Source organism: Anopheles darlingi, chromosome 3 (assembly GCF_943734745.1).
Source record: "Anopheles darlingi chromosome 3, idAnoDarlMG_H_01, whole genome shotgun sequence".
Lineage (NCBI taxonomy): Eukaryota > Metazoa > Arthropoda > Insecta > Diptera > Culicidae > Anopheles > Anopheles darlingi.
This window is the reverse complement of record NC_064875.1, coordinates 46,797,629-46,822,041: the sequence shown is the minus strand read 5'-3', so window position 1 is coordinate 46,822,041 and position 24,413 is coordinate 46,797,629. Positions and strand designations below refer to the sequence as shown.

General features: G+C 46.6%; 1 protein-coding gene across 6 annotated transcripts in view; it reads right to left on the bottom strand.

Moving 5' to 3' along the window:
- LOC125954018 (protein qui-1) overlaps positions 1-22,530 on the bottom strand; it is a 46,639-nt gene extending 24,109 nt beyond the window's left edge. For 4 of the 6 annotated variants that reach the window (XR_007468998.1, XR_007468999.1, XM_049683956.1 and 1 more), the window contains exons 1-8: positions 21,448-21,844; positions 7,347-7,571; positions 7,139-7,218; positions 6,918-7,052; positions 5,862-6,055; positions 4,473-4,735; positions 1,658-1,817; positions 1,250-1,409 (exon numbers count right to left, since the gene is read on the bottom strand). Coding sequence is in view for 4 of the 6 variants with exons in the window: in XM_049683956.1 (XP_049539913.1) it covers positions 1,250-1,409; positions 1,658-1,817; positions 4,473-4,735; positions 5,862-6,055; positions 6,918-7,052; positions 7,139-7,218; positions 7,347-7,461 (1,107 nt within the window). In the remaining 2 variants the exon portion in view is untranslated. Of the gene's footprint in view, positions 1-1,249; positions 1,410-1,657; positions 1,818-4,472; positions 4,736-5,861; positions 6,056-6,917; positions 7,053-7,138; positions 7,219-7,346; positions 7,572-21,447; positions 21,845-22,476 lie in introns of those variants that run through there. The other 2 variants (XM_049683954.1, XM_049683955.1) reach the window with 2 other exon arrangements.
- Between the last annotated feature and the right edge of the window lie 1,883 nt (positions 22,531-24,413).

The following is a 24,413-nucleotide window of genomic DNA, read 5'->3' as shown; positions in this document are numbered from 1 at the left end:
ACCCGTAACGCGTTACCGAACGATGACATGCACCGTACACGATGGGTTATAGTATGGAGAGACCGGCAGGATTGTGAACCATGCTGTTTCATGATCGGGCTAATGGGTTATTTCAAAACATTTTGTCAAAATATCTCCCTTGAATTTGTTGGGCTTAGCGAGAGCAAACGTGCGGTTGAATCATTTTCCGCTCGACGTTCGGCGATGTCGGAAGGGCATTGCACGTTTGTAGCATGATCAGGAATTAGGAGGTAGTATTTTGTAATGATAACATTTTCTGTAAATTCTAGCTGTAATACAATATTTATCTTCATTTTCAACACTCTTGCTGCATCTAAATTCATGCAAAATTACAATTTGTTTATAAGAAGCCTTCTTAAACTAAATGTTATACAGATTGGAAAACATTTCTATTTTCGTTTGTTAACAGCAAATAAGCAGTATGCCATATCTCCAAACTCTAAAAAAGGTTATGGGATATCTTTGAAGTACGAACATTCAAAAAGGGTATCTCATTTTTTATATACTGTTATTTATATAGTATACCCCTGGACTCTTTCGCTTTTCTGTAATGTTTGCACTGACGATCAATCACTGCATCATAACCATTAAGAAACAATCGAATGACCAACTCTAACAAAAGCTCAAAAATAATTTAAAAAAACAAACAACCAACAAATGTGAAAAAATCAAAGAGCAATGGAGATTTCAATGCTATCTTGCCATTATGATTATAGTTTTATCAAGGCGTTTCCAGGATCCAATATCAAATCATGGATAAATGTTCCACCAAATAGCTACCAACAAACACTCTCTTTTCGTTTCCCACAGCAGTATTCATATTATTGATGTCTTTAAGACTGAACTATAGATTGCTCCACCAACCAACAGTCCATTCTTCGAACGCGCTTGTCAGAGGTTCATATTCACATTCTTTCACAAACTGCTACTGAAAACGCGTGAAGCAACACACAAAATCCGGATCACAATTTGTATCCGGATCACATTTTTAAAGTTATATCGCTTTGTTTCATTTCAGCTCGAAGGCATCCCGATGGAAAACGCAAAATCTCCTATATGCATACGACACACAACATTCCACACTGGCACGGCGCACAGGGACAGAGAACTCATTCGGAAACAACCGCGATCACACGCCCGGCACGCAGCATATGCACAGAATAAACATTCAGCGCAGCCGAAATACGAAACGATACACTCCGGCCCGGCCTTCGCATCTGCCCCTTACCTGCACGGTTTTCTTGCGTCCCTTGCCACCGTTCGGGTCCTTGGCCATGTCCTGATCGATGGAAGCCTTCATCATCTCGAACATTTTGTTCTTGAAGCCGGTCAGGTAGAGATCGTGGCACTCGAGCTCCGGGTCGATTCCATTTCCCGCCCAATCAACGCTACGCCACGCGTTCGCCACGGTCCATGGTTCACGGTCCAACCGGTGGTGCCGTAATGAAAACATCGAGCATCGAGCGTGTCCAGGTTTCGGGTCCGTTCGCCGAGGTTTTTTTTTTGTTTTGTTGTTGGAGGGTAGCAAGGAGTTTGTGAAAAGCAAACAAAACGTTTCGCAAATGAATATTCATTCTCGTTGCCGCTTCCTTTTTTGTTGGTGTCTCTCGGCGCGCATCCCCCCCAAAAAACTTACGTTAGCGTCTGGTGATTGGCGGCAGGTAGAGCGTCGGTGAGCCGGCGTTCCAGCTGCTCGATTCCAGGCGTGATGCCTCCGCGACCATCGTTCGCTCCGCTCTCCGATTGCCCATCGGTCCAGTGCCGGAAAAGTGCCAAAATGCGACCCGATGAGCTTTCTGCAACAATAACAGCACACAAAAAAAACCAACAATGCCGGAAAACCCGGGAAACGTGAGAAGGGAACGAAAAATAAAAGATGAATGAGAGCGGTTAATGGCGTGCAACGCGGCAGTGCTGATTATCTATTTATTTAGGGCGCTCTTGAGCCCCGAGATCGCTTCGGTCCACCGGTACAGCAGCCACCATCCGAGGTCGGAATGGGGTAATGTGTTTTATGATGGAGCCTCGTGGACGATGGAGATCGGCTAAACTGTACCCTCAAAAACAGCGAACAGCGAAAGGAGTATACCATATACGAATCAGATCGATTTAACACGCAAACTGCTCGTTAAGAGCTTTTTGGGTAGTTTGGGGTAGAAAGTTTCAATTTCAACAATTTCATCGCGCTACATCGTGCCATCGTGAGTCGGAGGAAAGCCGTTTATCGGTGCGATTAGATGATAAAAAAACAACCGAGTGCCACGCGATAAAGGTGTAAAGTGATTTGTTTCTTTTAATTTGAGTTCATTAAAGCTTGTGTACCGTTTGGTCGCTTCACCGTGAAAGTGGTTGTTGAGCGATAACACAAATCTATCAACCATTTTGAGCGTTCTAGGGAGCAATCAAATTGTGTGCCAGTTGTTATTAATATTGATCTATTGATACATAAATATTTAATCTATAAATGTAACTCTGCCAGCACAATTTTATAGAAACTGAAGTGTGCTAGTATTCACACCAGTGCATAGTGTTTTAAGCATGGAAAGCTGTGTCAATTCGGAATATTAAATTTGCTGATTCGAAACTCAGATGTCTTACACTGCATTGGTTCGGTACATGAACCCATTTTTATTCCAAGAACCTACCACCACTCGAACCCTTGCCATGAAAAGTATTCGGCTTCATATCAAAAGGTCGGTCCTCAGGCACTATTGCTGTCTCTAGTATTACTTCTCAGAACGTATACAATTCCAACCTACGTAAGCACTCAGTGAATGATTGGTTACACAAAAAAAATATAGGCAATCAGTGTATTTGAGACACTTCTTTAATAATAGTGCGAGCAGAATCAATATAGTGACTGTCAGTTTGATCTAATCTATCTTATCGCTTAAACACTTAATCTATTTAACACCAAAGATGTCCTCTGCATTAAAATTCGCAAATCGCAATTCACTAATCACATTATCGATTGGCAGGCAAACCAAATCACTATTTTACATTCATGACATCTGATATAATTTCCATCACAACCAGATTTGTGTTCAGAACAGCACGCATCTAAAATGGCTCATGAAGCAACATTCATATTTAAGGCACCGATGAGCTTTGCATTTATGTTTAACCAACAACGATCTAAACAGAGTCAGATCACAAATTCAGTGCTGGGTTACACGAAAAGAAGATATTTAATCGGAAGCTTGTCGTGTATCTACCACTGTATCATGACGGCAGGCTGTAGATAGGTAGTTGGCAACAGATTCTGGGAATTACTTGGATTTCCTAGTTGATGTACCGACAACCGAGGGTACCATAAAGTATGTCAGCCTATCAGTGAGCGAATAAATCGATTACATGCTTATACGATCGAACATGATTCTCGTTTCGAAAGAATTTTAGAAGCTTTTGCCATCGCAACTCTTTCCAGAATTGATAAACTACTTTCTAAATTCTCTTTCCTTATGAATCATTACTTGAGATAGAGCAAGAATGTGGACAGCATTAACAGCTTTTGTATATTTACATTTTTTTCCAACAGTATGGCAAATTGTAGATATCATTCATGTTCATAGCAAAAACGGCCAATAGAATCACTTTTCCGAACGTTTATGCTCGCTTCACATGCCAAAAAACTCGAACAAATCGTGATATACTCAGTCAATCCAACCTACTGGCTTCCTTCCCTTATTGACTACACGCTGACTACTCACGCATCACGACTTCGCGCTCGCTCGGCCAAATTTGCAGAAAATTCGATAAAGGGTAATCGATCGTTAATATCGATTATCAGCTCCACTTGATTCAACCTCCGCCATCCTTCCCCGTTTCCCATCCGGTTCATTTGTCCATAACGACGATGTTTATCAATTAAGCGAACGCAAGCGGGCACGAACACGCACCAATCAAACAAACAAGCCCGATCCGTGAAGTCGGCCCGGCGGTCAATCTCGTTAATGAAACACTAAGTGGACACGTCCGAATCGTTGCGTTACTCGGTCGGACGTTCGGGACGCAATGACAACTGATTTTCACGCGAACCGCGCCAGCGTTAACGAGCACAACGTGACATGCACATAAGATGGATGCTGCTGGATGCTTTTCGTTTCAAGCGCTCGCCACAGCGCCCACGACACCTCCATCAGTACCATCGAAAGCTAATGCATTCGAACGTTCGATCGTGAGCAATCAATGAAACCCGCGGACAAGTGTGAACCATCGGCAATACATCACTTCGAACATCATCCATTACGAGCCCCGTTCTGGCTATGCTTGTCCTCCAAGAATAATGTGTGTTTCTTGCGAGGTTGCGAACAAGAAGACGAGAATAAATGTTTCAATCACAACAGTATACAAAGCAAGTGTAGAGGTTTTACGGTGGAAAAGATAAGTCAAATGCGAAAAAAGACAAGTCGTTCCGAGGTCGGCGACACGCATCAACGGTTGATACTCACCTAAACCCTTTTCAATTTCCCGTGCGATAGCTCTGGTTGTCAGTCGTTTCAGATTATCACAGAATTGTTGCTTCTCATCGTCGTCGTCGTCGCCGCCACCGCCGTCAGCGTCGCCATCGCCATCACCGTGGTCGTCCCCATTCGTCGTCGTCGTCGTCGGTCCCGAGTTGGCCGTTGTCCGTTGTAGAATGTCGTCAATTTTCCTCTCGAGCAGGCACCGCAATTGCTCACATTCCACCGACCATTCAGCACGGTCTAGTTTCCTGGCGAAATCAAACAACCCAATAGCCGGTGAGTAAGAGACGAAAGACGACCGTCCGGACGAACCATGGGGAGGGGGGGGGGGGTCCTTTTGCCCGGATTACGTCACCATCGATCGGTGTGGAAAGGGATTGGGAAAGGGGAGAATCGGTGCGAAGGGCTCGAAATGGAGTTGGGATTTACGGGGGCGGCCATTCGGAAGCAGTGGTCGTAGAAGCTGAGTAGTAGAATTCGGAACACCGCAAGTTATCCCCGCAAGCTAGAACAAGCGAACGAACCGAGCCATTGAACATGAAATGTTATCGAGTCCTTCAGACTCGAGGGCGCAGCGCACGATGTCGAAGTCAAGCCGCGTGTTGATGTTGGTTAGTTAATGAAATGTCTCGACTGGCTCGAATACCTCATCCTGCCGCTAGTAGTTCTTGAAGTTGGAACACAAGACTAGAAGCAACTTGGTGCAAAGATTCTTCGAAATATCCTACCAGCCCCTAAGGCTGCTTCAAGTTCTTTCTTCTCGGAATAGTATGACGTCCCCATTGGTCTATCGCTAGGAGTTTGGAAGAGTTTACTTATAGGATCGGGATTCCGTTCCGTACCGGTACACCGATGATTGATAATCTGTTGACAGTTTCGAATTGATTCGATTAGGAGTCGGATAATCAACGTCGCGCACATTTTCACCAATGATGCGAAAGCGATGATGAATTATATTTACCCTAGCCTAATCAACTTTATCGCGAAAGTACGCGGCAAAGGATATTGAATCCATTCGGAATTTGAAGGAAAATGCTCCGACAACGGACCATCAAGCGCAAGCTGCCTGCTATTTCAATTCTACAAATCGTGGATACCGATCGGCATTGTCTTCAGATATGAGCATATCTTCTTCGGCTTTGTTCCGTCCTCAATATCCTTCTCCTCACCTCTTTCTCTCTCTCCAACAGATACCATAATCAATTCATCATCATCATCATCATCATCATCATCATCATCGAGCAGCATATACGGCCAACCGTACCGAAATCTCTTATCGATCGCGCACCAGACAAGCCCCAACGGAAGCAGAAGGGAAATGAAATTGGAAAAAGAAGGAACTCCTCCTCCCAACCCACTGCATCCGTCACTTACCTGTAGTCCGTCGTGAGCCGGTAGCACAAACCATCCACCGCATTCCGGTCCGTTTCCGGGACCGAGCCGCTCCGGTACCACTTGTGCAGCCGTTCGCTTTCCTCTTCATTGCAGCGTTCCGCGATGGCCGAATGGACGGCCGGTTCCAGCTTGGTTGGCAGTAAAAAATTACCCAAACGTGACCCCAGCAGTACCTGTTGACGAGAGCGAGAGAGAGAGAGAGAGAGCGAAACAGACGATGAGAAATCCCGGGAACTGCGTAAGACAATCCGGAAACACCAATCATTCGATGAGGGGTTGCTGCCCCCGGAAGAGGACAGAAAGGGATTGGCGACTCCCGATCCAATCGTTCGCATTTACACTTTCAAACGGTTTCCGGAGTGCCGGCAATGGTTTGGGGCAAACTGGCTCATTGAGGAAAAAAATACGGAAATCAACGGATAATCAACAAGAGAGGGGAACAGTTTTCACGGAAGAAACGTTTCCTTTTGCTCTCCCAAAAAACGAAGGCGATGACCAATGGTATCGCCGTTTGGCCCTGAGGCACTTTTCATCAGTCATAAATCATCATTAAGGAAGCATATTCCGATTGCGATTTTCCTTCGTTTCCGGAAAATGCTTCTCTCATCCGCCAGCACCGAGGGAAGGATGAATGGATAGTAGAGTCGCATTCGTTCACTATGCGACCGACCAACCGGTGGTGATGAAGCATTTTAATGGTCAACCGACCATATCGACCGTCTCATCTGAAGATGAGGCCTTCCGGGAGGGGGCAAGATTCTCGTGAGTGGCCTATCGCCTATCGCCAATCGTTCTCGCTTTTGCTCGTCTTCCGATAAATCAATTGAAGCTTGTTCGAATGGAACCTTACCATAAGGTATCCTCCTCATCCTTCACGCTTTGATTCTTCGAAGAAGATCACGAAAGGAATAAGGATGAAGTGTGGAGAAGACACTTAAAGAATAAGGATGAAGTGTGGAGGACACACACACTCCAATAGTCCATTCACTACCAGTCGGATTCGTAAAGGGGATAGCGGGGATAGCTTTTACTTACGATTAAAAACACGCTCTTCGAGACGGTACGGCATGTTTCGATTTCCTCCAGATGATCCTCGAGCACGTACGGGTCCAGGTCGACCGCCGTCAATCCATCGCATCCGGTACCAAAGTGGATGTCGACAAGCTCCACCTGTTCACGAGAAACGGGATGTTACGCGTTAAGGTCCTTCTCGATTCAAGCCCCAGTTCTCATAGGTCCCCGCGTTCGGTCCTCACCTCAATTTGTCGATCATCGTACAACGATTGCAGATCCGGTCCAATCACTTCCAACAGCACACGGCGTTCCTCTTTGAAGTCTGTGTGTCCGGACATGGCGCCATGCGGCAAATGAACAAGATCGTGGAATCGGTAGAATCGGATCGAATGTCAAAAAGGGTCTTTGAAGTGACAATGCACGAACTCACACACACACACACACACTTACCATCTCGCAAGCTGGCCACATAGATCTTAATGATGCGGGGTGATGGTAGCTTTGTCTGCTCGTTGTGATGACCGCGCAGCGCATTGAATACTGCATCCTCTATTGTGGCCGCCATGTTGGTGGTGCATCGATGGTCCGGTCCGGCCGGAACGTTCTAGTGATGCCTCGCTTTGCTGCCGGGATGCGATGCCGCGATGCTCATCACTGCACTGAACGGCCACTGCACTGTTAGAAAAACGAAGGGAAAATGGAGAAAGAGAGCGCTGATGAAGCACATTCGGACATTCGAATGGAAGGCGTCGAGCAGAAATTGATTTTTGTTTGCCTCGTGTTGGTGACATCTTTGGCCATCGTCAATTGATCACTCGTTCGATATTACACGTTTAAGCCCTCGTTCCTCGAGTTGCAGGAATCAATTCTTTTACGCGGTTGCCAATATCCAACACCGTGGCGTTATCGCAATTGATGGATCAGAAATGTATCGTTCGCTTAGCAACCAGCGAAGGATTTCCACTGTGAGCTCCTTTGACCTTTGCCATGAATGCTACAAAACATTCACCAGAGCATATGGCATGCTCTACACAATGTATTCCTTTTCATCGATCCCGGGATCGATAAAATATCGCACTACGGTTCACGGTGCGACACAAAACCATAACTTTATCGAACAATAAATGCATAAACCCGACGCAATAAAATAAATGCAAACAATTTGCGCTTTCTAAACGATAAAAAATTCCCACTTTTATTGAACTTTTGGTTGATTAAATTCATAATACATTGTTTCAATACAAAACCCGAGGTATCGTGATGAGCATTGGGTAATCCCCGATTGATTGGGAAGAAAATGGAATACTTAGCGTCGAAAAAGGCTACCCAGCTACTGCTTCCGGCACCCGGGATCATTCCCTGAATTGTATCATTGTTGTATCCGATATGGATTCGCGAAAGCCCCAACTCCCGTACACTTTGTACACGTTCATGGAATACCAGCAGAACTAATGGTTGCCATACCACAACAGTAACGGCAACAACAACAACAACAACAACATCAGTAACACCGAGATTCATTTCCGGCTTTCTCCATGGCGCCCCGCAACCAGCGGAACCCTCGCTCTATTGTAATGAATAATATGACTTTCTGACTTGGCCACTTTTTCCCCCGAGCGTGCACTTTCTGCCATCGTCCATGGCGTTTTTTTTTTCTGCCATGCCACGCCGATGCCACGGTAGCATATTAATCATGCGCTTCCGCAATGGTTGGCCAACCAGCACGCTGGTGAGCTGGCAATGTCAGCGAAAGAAAGACGTGCTGATGCCAAAGAGTATGTGTGTGTGTGTGTGTGTGGTTAGATTCACATGGCGCTACAAATAGCATACAAATGGTATCGTAGTTCCATGTTCCCATTTCGTGCTGGTCCGTGAAGTGATTAAGAAATTCATTAATCTTGCCATACGGGACAACGTGAGCAACACTCGCGCTTACAAACTACTATTTGGATAGTATTTAATAAGAAAGCGAAAGAAAAAGAGAGAAATTGAAAAAAAACGGTTCTACATAAAAAAGTGCATTGGCGAGAAGGAAGAAAGTTTTAATTGAAATTCTAACCGGGGATCTATGAGTTAGTCGCAACGTTTCCCTGATGGAAGGAAGCATTGCCACCTCAACCAGCTTCGCTCACCGAGCAAGAGTATGAGAATAGGAACACTGCTAAAGTCCAATACCACTTTTAGTCCAGGACAAGGCTCTTTTATCGGTAAATAAACACTGTTCACTAAATTGATCTTACCTATACTATGATTTTAGCATATTTCTAATACAAAAATATCCTAATGACTCTACTCGACATTGCTTTGGTGTCCCAAAACGATAGCACCATAAATTGAAATGTTATGCTGCCTTTTTCCTGCATTTCATTTTATTTTTTAACCTTTAACAGGGTTCCCTTTAGCCGTATTTGGGATAGAGCGGTACTTTTTATCAATTTATTTGTTGTCGCTAATTTCTCTTAAAACGATGATATTAGTCATTCGTTTTTCGACTGAAAGGCTATATTTTTTAATCGCTTTAAATATAACCATATTTTAAACCCCTTACAGTTGGATGCCAGAAGCTTTATTTAATCATTCTAGAAACAAAACTGAAATTGGATTTAAATTCGAAGCGTTTATACGCCATAACAAAAAAAAACCGCATATTGTGCTCGCCGCTATTAATGTACAATGCATTATCTAATAAGAACGATAAAGGATTTGGAGGGCAGCACCTCTACCTTTCATCAGCGTAGTATAATTATTTGCAAAAGATTTTCTCGCTCAGCTACCTATTCCATTACGGTGCTTACAATAATCCATATGAATTTTACAAATTCTTTTTCATGCAGCCTTTTAATGCGCTTTCAGACGGAAGCGAACCCATTTTTTTACCGTTCTCCCCGTTGTAAAAGAGAAAACCAAGTACGCAATGTTGGAGTTGGAGCCCATGGTTTTAGCTCAAACTGGAAGATAAGCGAGCTCTTTTGATAGCTATCCTGGAGATTATTCTTATACCAATGCCAAAAAAAACTATCTTCAGCAAACATTTTTCTGCTTCGAAGAAGGGGAATACTGTAGACATTTACTAAGTAAACTATTATCTTTTCTTTCAGCTATCCCATTCGACACAAAAATAATCCGCAAAAGAGGAAAATAAATCGAAATCATTTTTACCCAACACTGTAGCCACACTGTTTGCCCTCGAATAACCCGCATAATTCTGAAAATCCAACCACGGTTTATCGAAAGCGAGGAAAATTTTGCAACCATGGCAACTCCTTGTCGAAACTATCACATTTCAACTATCCCTTCATCTCATGGCCGTGGAAAATGCAATTCACGAATCAAACTTACTACCCCTTCTACTGATTCTAGCATCACGCTTCCACTGATCCCATTCGCTCCCGACATTCCTGGCACGCTCTGGCGATGGACTGGTACTTTTACAACTTTTACAACGCCAACTCGGTTGCCGGGTTGCTTGGTTGATTTAAAGTTTCTGATCTCATCTCACCACGTTCTGCCACCACGATTTCATACATCGCATATGCTGGCGGCACCTCTGCTCGTGCATCCCTCGGGGTGTCGATGGTCGAAAAGCCCTTATGGCACCCTCACCATCGGGTGATGGTTACGAAATGCCAAACCCAGCATGCCTCCCACTCCCCGGACCCCTTCAAAACCAAAAAAGAAAAGTCAAACCATCATCATTGGTCCATCTCGACCGGAAGCACGCCAAAAATCCCATCAAAATTCGAAAAAAGTCCATCTTTTTCTCTTCCTCGCTACCACCCGCTGGAGTCGAGTAGCCGTTGTGTTGGTATGCAAAACCTATGCTCCAAACTATGGGTGGGGAAGGTGGGTCTGGTGCAAGGCTCGCTCCAGATATCGTTGAGTGATTTATTTCGTTTCTGTGGTAGTACCTCGTCTTCCGGGGTTTGCAGGAAGCGAGCACGTTCGTTCCCGAGTTTGGTTTTTCGCCTTTTTATTCCCCAAATGCCAGAGGCCAGACACCCCCTTTCAGCCCGATCAATCCATGGCGAGTGGTGATGATGATGATATGTTTCACTCTTTCAATTGCCTGCTGAAGCAAAAGTTTTCACCATTGGAAAAGGCCTCTGTACCAGGCTGTTGAAACACACACACACAGAAAATGATGGACGAGAATGGGAGTAACGAAAGCCCTACCATTGCATGACGACGGAACGGTTTGAATTCTAACTTTTTTGGCGACTTCCACTCCCATTTCCACTCAGCTGGCTATGCTTATTCCAACACACACACACACACACGCTCAGCTGCGGATTCCGTTCGTTTGCTGGCGGGTGTACCGTATCAAAGGGGGAAGGGCAAACAAAGGGTTTGGCGCAACAAACATAATTATATTGAAAAGGTCGGAGCCGTGAAGTTTCGCAGAAAACCCAAACTTTACCACAACTTTTCACAACTTTCTTAACCGGTCTAACCTCCCCCCGGCACACCATGGTCACAGTACGGGCGACGCAAACACCCATGACCGAGAGCATAAGCCACCCAAAACGCACCAGCAAACATTAAATATTGAAAACAATGATTTAAAAACTCAATCAACAGATACACAAAGCGATTCCTCTGGGAAGGGTTTCTGCTCCGTGCGAGGCCATTTGAATGGCAGACCAACGTCGGTTCCAGCTCGTACTCGAACTGCCCCCTCGGATGGAATGAAATGTGTGCGAACTGCCCGTCGGATGGAATGCGCAATGCCTGCGGTTGAATCTGGGAAGCGTGGAATGTTTTTCATAGAGCATAAAAGCAGAAACGATGCATAAACACATTATTGCATAAAATGATTACCACGGTGCACCACATTGCCACGTGTTTAGCGGACACGAACCAAGCACAGGACACCCCTCGTCCGGACTCCCCTACGACTTAAGCACTCGGGGAAGTCGGTGTGCATGCTCTGTGTGCATATGCAAATCTGCTTAGTGCGGCTGCAGTCGACAAGGAATCGAGGATTGTGCTCGGCTGATGAGTTCCTCTTGTGTTCCGCTCCTGGGTGCTACTTTGCTGGTTTGTATGTTTCGTGTTCGACATTGATGCTGCCCATCCCAGTAGCCGGTACTATATGCCGGTTCGTCAAACAAAAACATGGCAACGGATTCACACGCCTCGCCAAAGACAACTCGAGCGACCAGCCGACCCACCGACCGACCCTGTCATGTTCGGACTTTGCCACATTCTTCACCGATTGACAATGTTACCAAGTTTCCAAGAGGGCTCTGCACTTGGCTGCTGCTGTTCCGGCTGCTCCTGATTGCTCATTCGCGGTCCATGGCTTTATCCTTTCGGTTCGGCCAAATGAAAACGTTCCTCAGATTCTCACAGCCGCGTGGAAGATTTATCATTTCCCGCGAACTCGGCGAGCCCTTTCTCATTTCCGGGACCTTTCAAGGGATGGTAGCGGTAGAAGCCACCGTGGCACCGGTCGGTTGGAGCTTCATTTATCAAACGCTGCCTCCGACCGACACTGGGCGGCCAGTAGTGGGAAACATGGTCGCAAAGCGGGGGTTGGATGACTTTACGGAAAGTAAAAACGAAAAGAAAACAGTGATGCGAAGGGCCAGAGTAAGGCACTGGACGTCAACGACGACGACGACGACGATGACGACGAGGAAGCGGCCAAAAACAGAAATTAAGGCGCACAGGCAGTACTGTCCTCCGAAAGATAGACTCCGAGGCCCGAAAAAGGGGTTCACGGAAGTACAGCAAACGATGGAAAGGGCTCACAAAAGACGACATTTTTCATCCGCTCTCTTTCTCGCTCTCTCTCACTCTCTCTCAGCCGCTGTCGCGGTCCGGAAGCAAAAAGTATTTATCGTGCAGCTACGCTTGAGCGGTTCGCGCCAAGGGTGCAGCTATGGGTCCCGTCCAGACTTTCACTCCATTCCAGGACCAAGGGACGGCCAACTAGAGTATCCGGCGAGAGTGGAGAGTCGCGTTTTGACTTCCAACCAAGAGTGCCTTTGGCGGAACTGCTTGGCGTGCTTAGCGAAGAGAGTTTTCCAGTCACCATGTCGTTCTACTTTATCCCCGTAATTAGGCGCGAAGGACACACAACCAACCCACTGGGGTTGGGAGTGCCCGGGTGTGTGACTGTGTGTGTGTGTGTGCTCGTGCGCATTGTACTGGGTTTGGCCAGGACGATTTGTAATCATTCTTCGGTGACTTTTGCGGTTCCTGATGTTTGCCCATTCATTCTTTGTCAGGTGAATGACTGTTGGCAGTGATCGATGGCGTCGGGTTTTGGAGAGGGGCGGTTGTGCAAAATATGAAAGTGAAGGTTGCAGGTTATTGGTTGAAGAATTAATGGTTCCTTGCTGGAGATTTGTGCTACTGACGTTTACAGCTCGATTACTGTGTATGCAAAACTACCCAACAAAAGCAATTTACATAAATAGAAATTAAAGCAATTTCGATTACCGGTTGAAGGTATAACACGAAAAGTATGTAACTAACAAAGGATCCTATCACAAATCCTCAAAATCATGAATTGATATTGAACATATGGTCATTTTTAAATGCGTTGCATTACTTCTTTAAGTTTTTGCTATGAATTATTTTTTCGAAACACACACATCATTGTATAGACAATGTTAAGATATTCAAACATTCCTTTAAAATATTTAATTGAATGTGATACATCAAACAAATTAGGATTGAAAATGATGTTAAAAGTGAAGCTGGATTAAAATGATCATATTTTTTCACCAAATGTTATTGTCTCACCAAATGTAATTTTGAAAAAAAAGATGAAAATAGGGTTTTTAATTTATTTTCCACAACTTAACGAAGTTTTTTTAATTATTTTTATCCTATTCTTTATAAAAATCATTGGTTAATTACAGGGAGAAGAGGTTTTTTGGGGCTTTAGATAATGCATAATACAAAAAGCAATCAATGTCAGCCTTAATAAGTTCATTCAAAATGAAAACTACTGTGATTTACGCTGGGAACAAGCATTAGGATAACAGTCAAACATTAAAAAGATGTATCATCTCAAATAGCCCTCAGACACAAGCGGTTCAGAATCATCACTCCTTCCATAATCCTTTTATTAACTATCCAACCTCCCTTATTGACATTGTTGATCGTCAACTAAATGAAACAAAAATAAGAAAGAAAAATATCCAATTCCCCACCGGCGACCGACACGAATGCCTGACAATCAACGGTGACCAGCCGGGAAAGGGGAATACAAGAACTTGTTTTATCAATTTTCTATTACCAATTCTCCAAAACCCAAACACCAAAAATGCCCCGGAGGAGCGACGAACAAATTCTAAACCAAAATGATGAGCAGCAGCAGCAGAAGCAGCAGCACCGCAACCTGTGGCCTGTGGTTGGAAACAAAATCGAACCCAAAGTAAATGAACAAAAAAAGAAAACCTAACGGGACTCAACGAGAACGGACGATATGGGCCAAAAGGATGGTTTGGAAAGAAACAACCTTTATGGGGCACAATATCCGTCGGGCATTAGCAATCGTTCTGCGAGGAGGAAGCGACGGAAGGCTGCTTCGGATGCGTCGCACGGTCGCTTACATCCTTACGACCGATACAACGAGACCGATACGAGGCCGACCGGTAGTGGCTTGCACACCAACACACCTGTTGCACCTGAGGCCTCCCCAAACCGGGACGTGGAATGTGGAACTCCCGTATCGGTAAATGTTATTAAATTCTCAAACTCCTCTGGCTGACGATGAGCACACACGCGGAGAGCAAAAAGAAAAGGGAAGAGGAAGTACTCGCAGTAATCGCAGGCATAAAGATTCGTCGGCCGATCCTGCTACCTGCTACGTGTCCCCCCGGATCCGGAGCAGCATCATGTTCCTGAATCTACATATTCAACACGTGAGCCCGCAACACGCTTGGATGGAGCTCCCATGTTAAAGCTCCCAAAGCCAGCCGGGCGTGGAAAGTGAGGTTAAGTTTTACGATCTCTCGCTGTGGCCGACACGGTAAGGCAAGCAGCTCCTGTTGCCGGAGGAATATGGTGCCTGATACTTTCCGCACGACACGACCGAGGCGTTCGATAGACTGAAACCTGGCCGCACTTCACACACACACACAGACAGTCGGTCTCGTCTGTCGAGAGCATCCAGGCGTCGTATAATCGACTTATTGATCAATAGCATCCAAGCGAGCAATATTTATGGTTTCTCAGCAGCAGTGGCAGGAGTAGGCAGCAGCGATAGAAATCAACGCCCGGAACGGCAATCGCGGTAAGAGTCGATGGCGAGCCGCCGATACGCGGTTGCAACCGGTGCGAAGCCACTACCACTGCGCTGTCACGCAGCACAACATCAAACGCGGTTTTTACTTCGCTTTCCGTCTCTCTCTCTCTCTCTTCCTCTCTGGTGCAGAGTGTCCTCTGCCTCGACTCGAGAACTCCCGTGAACCGTAAGCACCGTGCTCCGGTGGCAGACCAGATTTATGGTGGTTCTTGGCTGTTGTGGCGCCGGTCTAGCCACTTCCACTGGAGGGGTAAATTCTTGGTCATGAACTTCTGGCAGTACGCTGGTCGAGGAATTTAACGAAATTTTATATAATCCCCCCCCCCCCGCGGCTGCATCCTGTAGCCCGACGACAGAGCCCGTCCACAAAACCCACCTTCGAGTGAAGTCCTTGTGGCCTTCATGAGACTTCATAAAAGCACGAATTCGTACGGATGACGTAGTACGATTAACCAGCGCTCGAGAGCGCGCTCTGGACTTACTTTTAACGTCTCGCAACACTTTCCCTAACCCCTTAATCAATCACTCCCCCTTCCGAAACCGAGGCGGGTTATCATAAAGGTAATCAACACACAAATGGCCAATAAAATGGTCGTGCTTATAGTTAGCCAGGCCCCGTCGCAGGCGTCGACGGCCATTTTATTGCCAACCATTTAGCGCCGCCACGCTCCGGTACGGTCACGGCCAGGGAAACGGATCGGATCTCGATTCGACCACCGGAGTCACGCGGCCGTAAGACGATTCATTGCAGCTGTCTCCAACCCCAGGAACCACCCCGGGGCAGCCTCATCACCATCACTATCATCATCATCATCATCATCATCATTTTCATCTGTTACAGGGAACTCATTTTGGGTGGCTTGATGGAACCGAAGCACCCCACTTCTCTCGGGAGGGTACCTACCGCTTGTCCCCTAGGGTTCCTGCCCTGCGCCACACCGAATGATCGATCGTGCAATCGAGCTAGATTAATATTGCTTGTTAAAGCTGAAGCGTGGTAGTTAATCAGTCTTCGCGACGTCCGACGCTTCGCTTCACCTCCGTCTCGGGTCTGGACTTTGCCGTTAATTCTTGCACCACCATCACCACCACCACCACCAGCGCTTGGCGATTTGTAAGAAAAGTTGTTTATGGCGCACCGAGTACAGCGTGGCAGCGCCATGCCAACCAAACCACCCAGTATTGAATGAGTAATTGGTTTCAACTTTGCGTCAACCAAGGATGATAAGAAGCGACCGAAGCTAAAGTAAGCGCCGAGTGCGTCAGTAGGAGATAGAGAAAGAGAAAGAGAGAGTGCGAGTGGCAACAATTTGATGATATCGCTTACCCTAAGTGTATCTGTATCGACAGAGGTCACCGAAACAAAAATTCAAGATTGATGAGCCCTTCCCAGGGTTCTTAGTCTAACGTTGCGGTCAGCCTTTACGATTTCTAGAGATCGATCGTTGCTAAGGAGGTTCCGTTCTACCACATTTTTTTATTTTTAATAAGAACCTTGCATTCATTCGTCCGGGTTCATATTTATAGTTTCGTTTACGCTTGTTAAACAAACATAGTTAGATAAGGCATAATCAATCTACATTTTATTCAAATGAAATTGTGTGATAATGAATCTAATAAATCATGTTGACGATGAGATAATATAAGACAGCGGTAACGCGAAGCAAACAGCATCATGCTTTAAAGGATGTTAAGTTTCGAATTGCAAAATAAAATGAATTCTTCACAGAAGCTTTGACGGTACCGAAACCAAGGAAATTGTACATTGTGCGTTGAGTTTCACGTGAATAGAGAATGAAACAGGAAAATAATTTCACCAATTGCGCATCAAATCGTTACAGCGGGTGAGAAGAGATTTCGTTTAGAGCATCTTAAATCAAAAATAATTTGGATAAAACTTGGATTGGCAGCACCATAAAGTACTTAAAAGTGTTAAAACTGTTCAAAATAGCATCATATAAGAATATAAACCGCTTTCTTTGCAACGCGATAACGGTTAAATGTTTTTCGTAAAAGCAGTCAGGAACAATTGGCAAAGCTGTGCACCAGCTCCTCTTAAATAATAGATTTTCGATTGCTTTTTATAACCGATTAGCTTAGCCTGAATGTTTGCAATGTTGATGAAGATTTTTTTTTACTGCGAAGCCGTTTGAAATTATTAAAAAGATAACAAAAAGAATTGGCCATCGTTTGGACACCATTTACATTCCGTTTTTAAAATTAAAATCGCCCTTCAAGCAATGAATGAAATCCGAACAAACTAATTCAATGTTCAACTACAAATAAACCCGCGCGAGAGCAACAAGATTAATGACGGGACGAAAATTGAATAAGCCTACTAAGGTCACGTCCGTCTTTATGCTCCTTTCGAATGCTGTTCCGCTCTCCAAACGCTGGTTTTCTGCTTCTCATTATGCCGTTCTCCTTCTTAGGCCGATTCAGCGCCGCGTCACCATCGATGAAGTGTTTTTTTTTTCTCCATTTTCTAGCCTCATTACACGGCGCCGCTCATTCGATTCCGCAGCGCAGTGGCGCTTTATAATGCGTCCCGGAGTCAGTCAGTGAGCCCAATTACCGCGGTCCTGTTCGTGATGGCGGCGCCAGTTCAAGCACTTTGGTGCCCGTTAATTAAGAGAAGCACCAGCAGTAAACCAACCGATACCGTGTCAGCACCGTCAAAACCGTCATTAATAATTACAACCAACCCCAACTGGCCAGACCAGGCGGGAGTTTCATCTTCCGTTTCTTTCTGCTCTGTTTTTGCCAAAGCAAAAACCGCCATAACCGGAAGACCGAAAAGTGGGATAAATCTATTCCATTCCAGCCAAAACGGATAAATCCGACACAACAACAACACAAGCGAACGAACCGAGGGGGGGAAGGAGGTCAAAGGGGACTAAAAAACCATTTTAAGCACCCTCCCAAACCACACCATTGCCCTGCCTCGATGGTGATAAATTAATTTCGCTCGTCATTGGTCTCTCGCGTCCTCCGTCTCCGGCCGTTCGGTCGAGAACTCAACAAAGTTAACGCGATTATGGTTCGCGAATCTGCCAAACTCTTGGTGCCGGTTTGGTTACGGGTCGGTTGCAGTGGATACATCGGCCAGCTCGTTACCGGACCAATCCACTGCCCGTGCCAGCGCCTGTAGCGCCCCAGACCAACCTGATGTTTGGTTATGGTATGGCTTGAGTAAATATTTAAACACTACCGGTGGGAAGGAACGAGAGCCTTGCCTCTGGCGATGCAGCTCCCTACCACTGTCTTCGTATGATGCGGTCCAGTGTGTGTGTGTGTGTGTGTGTGTGTGTGTGTGTGTGTGTGTGTGTGTGTGTGTGTGTATGTGTGTGACTCAACCCAAACTCATCGCTGGCCGTCACAGCGTGTTGACTCACGATCGTGTTTGGAATAAGATAAAATAACAGTATCATACTACAGAACCATAACACACACACACACGCGCGCGCGCATACGCTGATAGATAGCGCGATAGACACAAAAGCGGCCACCAAAACACCAAAAACTGCCGAATGTCAACATTGCGCTAACACGCCAACAACTCTGGCAGCCCGTTCGGAGCGGTCGCGATCAAAGTAGCCACACGGTTAGGGCTGAGGCCGAGTACGCTTAGACGATTAGAGACCACTAAACGACTTTCGGGGTCGGAAAAGTGAATAAAAAATAGACCAAAAACCGCAACCTAACTGACCGACGAGGCGGCGAGACGGTTTTAGAATCCACTTCCAGTAGACTGACCACCACCACGACCACCAACACCACCGTGCAACCATTTACAATTTAAACGGTTTTTGGTTGGATTCTGCTCCGCTGAGGATTGCTAATGTCGTCCGTGCAAATTGGGGTTGAACATCTAATGCTGCTGCCGGTTTTGCTACTGCTACTACTGCTACTGCTACCCATTAATATCTCGTTACATGCACATTGTGCGGTGGGAGGGAGCGAACATTAGTCGGTATCATCATCATTCCCAATATCCCAGGCACCCCACATGGGAGACAGGTTGTGTGTGTGCAGGTGTTCATGAGCTCCACAACGACGTCAACGTCGACGTCGACGACAACAACCCCTGCCCAACACCCTTCTTTGCGGCGCACTGCCAAACGGTCGTCGCGCTGACACTCTGTCTCTCGAGCTCTAAGTGAAAAGGTGACAAGCGAGTCAAACGCTGTCAGAACCGTGTTGCTACTGTTGTTGGCATAACATGTACGTGTGTGTGTGTGTGTGTGTGTGTGTGTGTGTGTGTGTGTGTCAACGACCACCTGTGCAGATCGGTGGGTGAGATAAAATTTGTAAATAATCGATAACGCTGGAATCCGGAAATGGCGATGGTTGGGCAAACAGTTTTCCTTCCTCCCGGCTGGTCCACGACTAGAACTGGAGAGAGGGCAGGGCAGGGCAGGGATGTCACACGTGCTGGTGTATCATCGCAGTGGCGCAGAAGCCAAAGAAGGAAAAATGGAATGGAAAAGTTTTCCCGGGAGTTTTCCTCCGTTTCCTCTCCACAAACACCCCCTCTAGTCAACGTTTCGACGGTCGTCGGTGTCATCGATGTTGTCGCTGTCGTCGGTCGTGTGTGTGTGTGTGTGATGCTATAAAGCCTACTACTCTTGTCCGACTTTTGCGTTTCTTTCTCCTTCTCCCTTTTTCTTTCTCTCTCTCTCTCTCTCTCTCTCTCTCTCTCTCTCTCTGTCATGCAGTGTACAGGATACCTGCTGGCTGTGGCTGGCTGCTGTAATATGAATTTAATTGAAGGAGAACCTTCAACCGTCAACGTCGTGTCCCATGGAGGCGCACGGTACTTCATCTACTTGTACCTCTAAGACGCGTCAACAAGGGTGCTGGGGAGGGGATGCGAGCGCGGTTGCACGCTGGTTCACCACCACTGGTGGCGTGGCATGGCGTGCCAGCCCCATGTGTAAGTACGTGCGAGGTAACATGAAGTTGTTTGTTTGTATAATGATGATCACTTGTTTATGGTCTGAGTTGGGCGCGTCTTCTCGTTAGTTTACCTTTCTTTTCGACCCCTCCCCCAGCCCGTAACTTGCTCCCTCCCCCCCCCCCTTTCCCCTCTTTCCTTTGCGTTGTCGTAAACATCGTAGCACCAAGGCTGTGTTTCGCAAAAGTAGCAGCAGCAGCAGCACGACCAAATAAGAAAGTTCTTTGACGGAGGCACGCGCTCGCTATACTGCACGCCAGGGACCGATAGCTAGTTTAGTTTGCGACCAATATCCGCCCCATCACTGCCCAAAAATTGAACACACACTACACGGGGCGACGTCGTTTAGAGGTTTGAAAAATCGAAACAAAAATGGCAACAACAAAAAAAAGAGACGAAGCTCGTTCGTTCGCTTGCTCGCTCGCTCGCACACGTTTTTGTTTTCTCTCAGCTGGGGCTAGGATGTGCTAACACGCACGGACGCACGCACGGTCGGCGTGCTAGCGAGCCATAGTTTAGCTTTAATTAAATATGCATATTTATTCAGCCACTGGGGAGGGAACCGGCTGCGACAGAACATTTTGCGCACCAGCCACCAGCAAACCGTTGTGCTGCCGTACGGTGCGCTACCGAGTAACCGACCGATTGGGGCTGGTGAGATTGTTCGGAATCTACCACACGCTGCCACAGATGTTGCCAGCTTTCTCGAAGCGATGGTTTTGAGTCACAGCCGCGCTCCAGTCGCGTTCTCTGGGCTGATCGCAACGTAATCTGAAGGCCGGAAAATCAATCAAAAATCCCCCCCCACCCAAAGGAAGAAACCGGAGTATCTTCTAACTTGTAACCACCGATCTTGGTGTGGCCATGCGAATCTATAAACAAGCAGCTTCGTACTAATGCAATCGCACTCGTCTAGGACTAGTAAAATGACGAACAAAAAACTCCTTCTCTATTACCTAGGAAACTGTTTCGCAGTATGGGAGCATGGAGAGGGGGCTTGTGCTTCGGAACGTTCGGTTTACAATCCACCACATCTCGTGCACCGCGCCTTTGGCCGCGACTTTACGACCCGCGGACCCGGGTTCATGCAGCGGTATGTAAACAAAAGTGGAGCTGGAACCAAAAACTCTCATCCCGCTTCATGGATCATAAATTACGCATTTCTCGCTGCTGGTGGTGGCACATGATGATGACACATGGTGTGCCTTGGCCTTTGGCGAAACAAATATTGGATAGCATTCCACAGTCCTTCCCAATTGGTAATAAAAGCTAGTTTTACCCTTGAAAGATAATAAAAAAACCCGCTCCCCCCGGAGAGGGCATGGACATACCTCAATTCCGTTGAGCCAAAGGCAGTTCGGAAGCGTAATCCATTCCCGGTTTTTCCCGGATCCGAGAAACCGAAATACTACGCAGGCAGACACTTGCACTACAAACACTTCGATTGAGATTCCGTTGCACTACTATTACTAAATCCCGAAGCAAGGCGTTCGGTCAAGGTGTTCACCTTCACCTCGCAAGCATGTAAGCAAGCAAGCAACAACTGGATCGTATTGACCGTGTGTGTGTGTGTGTGTGTGCGTGTATTTTTGTGTGAAACTACGCTGCTAGAGGGGAGGAATTCAAATTCACTTAAGTACTCCACTGGATACTGCTCCACTGCTGCAATGTAAACACTCGAGCATTAGCGATAAGTTAATTTCAAATTAAATAAGTAACACACACACACACACACACATTCTCCCTCGCTACGGGGCACTTCAAACATCGCCGAAAACGCCACCACCACCGCGGTGCGTTAGGGTAAATACGTGCGCACTCTACACTTCCTCATCGGCCAATCGACAAACTCCCCTGCAGACATTGCAGACCACAAACACAGAAGCTGCCCTTGAAGGTAACCCCAAAGAAGGTCTCCCCCCCTTTCACGGTGCCCCCTTCCCACCAGTATCGTTTACAGAAGCAGAAGAAGAAGAAAAATGGTCGTGTCGGCGCACAAACACGGAACCGGATCGCTTGTTTATCATAACTATCATCAGATGAAGCCGCAAAGTGCCACTCCGGCCGGAAGAGATGAGATCAGCAGCAGCAGCAGCAGTACAAGCACCAGTATCGCATACCGAGCGCTGCACGAGAGCACACCACCGGCCAAACCACTGGCTGCTGCTGACCGTCCAGCTGAAACACTAACCAACCGAAAGGCCTTCCGCTTCCTTTTTTTCTTTCTTTCTTCGCCCACTGTTAATGGAAATCAAGCAACACAGAACTGAACCAACTAGTTAGAGTTTGAAGAAGGGACCTGCCCCCTACTACTACTACTACTGTTGCTGGCGATTGATCCGTAACCGTTTGGTGCGTACCGAAGCAGAGATACTAAAACCGTGACCCGTTGGCACCATACACGACCGCACCGGCCAAAAGCTTATCTCGGACTGACGACCGTGAGCCTCGTGCTCTGGTGTTTACGAGAGAAAGAGAGAGCCCAGTGTGAGAGTGTGAGAGAGAATTGTGCACAATCGTACCAACCTGTTACAGACCAGTGCACCGCCATGAGGTGAGTGAACTGGCTACGGGCTGGCTGTTGCGGGCTCTGGGCTTAAACAGGAGCGATTGAGAGACGCTTAACGTTGTCCGCCGGTGATAACCGAGAGCAAACCCAGGAGCTTTTCGCTCCAGGTAGTACGCTCCGATGCTCCGTACCGAGCCAGACAGAGCAGCGCAGAGCATATGCTCTCGCGAAACCCACGATAGCACGAGAGCACCGAGGAGAGTGTGGTTGCTCCTTTGATAAGCGCCTATTGTGTACCATTTGCGGACTAATCCTGGTGACTGGCTATCCCCTTTCTTTCTGGCTAACAGGTGAAATGATAATACAGCTCCACACAAACATCTTTTTCTAATGGTGTTGTAGTAGCCTTCAGCTTAGCGTTTTTGGTGGAAAGGCTGAATTACTTAATGAATTCATTTGCAATTAAAGTAAACAACTGGTTAAGAAATATTTGATTGATTCGAAAAATCGATTAACGCTACTTTTAGTTCACAAAACAACCTAAACTGAAAGCCCAACTACCCGCTAGGTTAACAACCTTGCTGCAACAGACCACTTCCGGACCGCAAATTCAAAGTTCAAAACATGATTTCAATTCCACCAACTACCTCACCCAGCGCGGTGTGTAAAACGCCACCACCCCGTTTGCAGCTCCCGGTGTTTAGTGTTTCGCTTCGTGTAAGAAACAAACAAACAAACAGCACATCATGCAGCGTCGCGGTCGATTGCGCGGTCGTGAGCCTTAAGCAACGACTGGCGCTTCATAGTTGTTCACGCTTAAACAACGCTACTACTACTACTACCGCTGCTGCTACTGCTGCTGCTTGTTTACATGCGCCAGCCCCCATCCCTACCCTCGTTCATTAGTGCCACTAGTGTAACCGCAAGAGAAGGGTGCTCACTACAACCCCCCGGGTCGAGTTTCGTATGTCCTTCATTGGCTTGCGAGCTTCACCATCGTCATCATCATCATGCGGGTTGCAAGCATTGTGAGTACGCTGGCAAGCGTCTCTTCAAAATCATACAACCAACTAGCGAACAGTGAAGTCAAACAGCATCACCTTCCACCTGCCCGTTTGTGCGACGGGTCTCCTCACCGCCACTCGAGCCTCCTCTCAGCAAATCATTTCGTTGCTAATTGCTGTAATTTCGTTGATGTACCACAAGTTTAGAGCAAATGACATCTCGCCAAACGTGCGCTCGCTTCGTGTGATTGCCAATCCTTTTCGGTCCCGTGGTGAGCTGGTATGAAAAATGGAATAAATAAACGTTTCCGTTGGGTTAAACCGTTCCATGAACACTACAAATAGTCCGATGGAGGCGCCTGGCACCCTGTGAATTCGCAGTCGTTGCCACTGTTGCTGTTGCTGCTGCTGCTGCTGCTGCTTGTTTATGATGACGGCGAGTGGCTCATCCTGAGATAGGCTCAGTACCATGGTAGACAGCAGTGTAATAAGCAGTGTATGTTCGCTCAAGAAGAAACAGCCGAGAAACAACTGACTAACTCGTCGTGAATGAAGTTCATAACCAACGCGGGGAGGCTATTTGATGGAGACGCCTGGTAGTTCATCGTTCGCTGCCGTTTTTGCAAGTCTTTAGCAGCTATACGCAACACACAAGCAGCAAGGCGAACGCTCTATCACAGACGTCCCGAGAACCGAGGGTTCTGAGAAAGTTGCTCCTACTGCTACTACTACCACGCAAATAGATTGTGTAATCCACAAGGTGCGCTACCAGCCCTCCTACTTC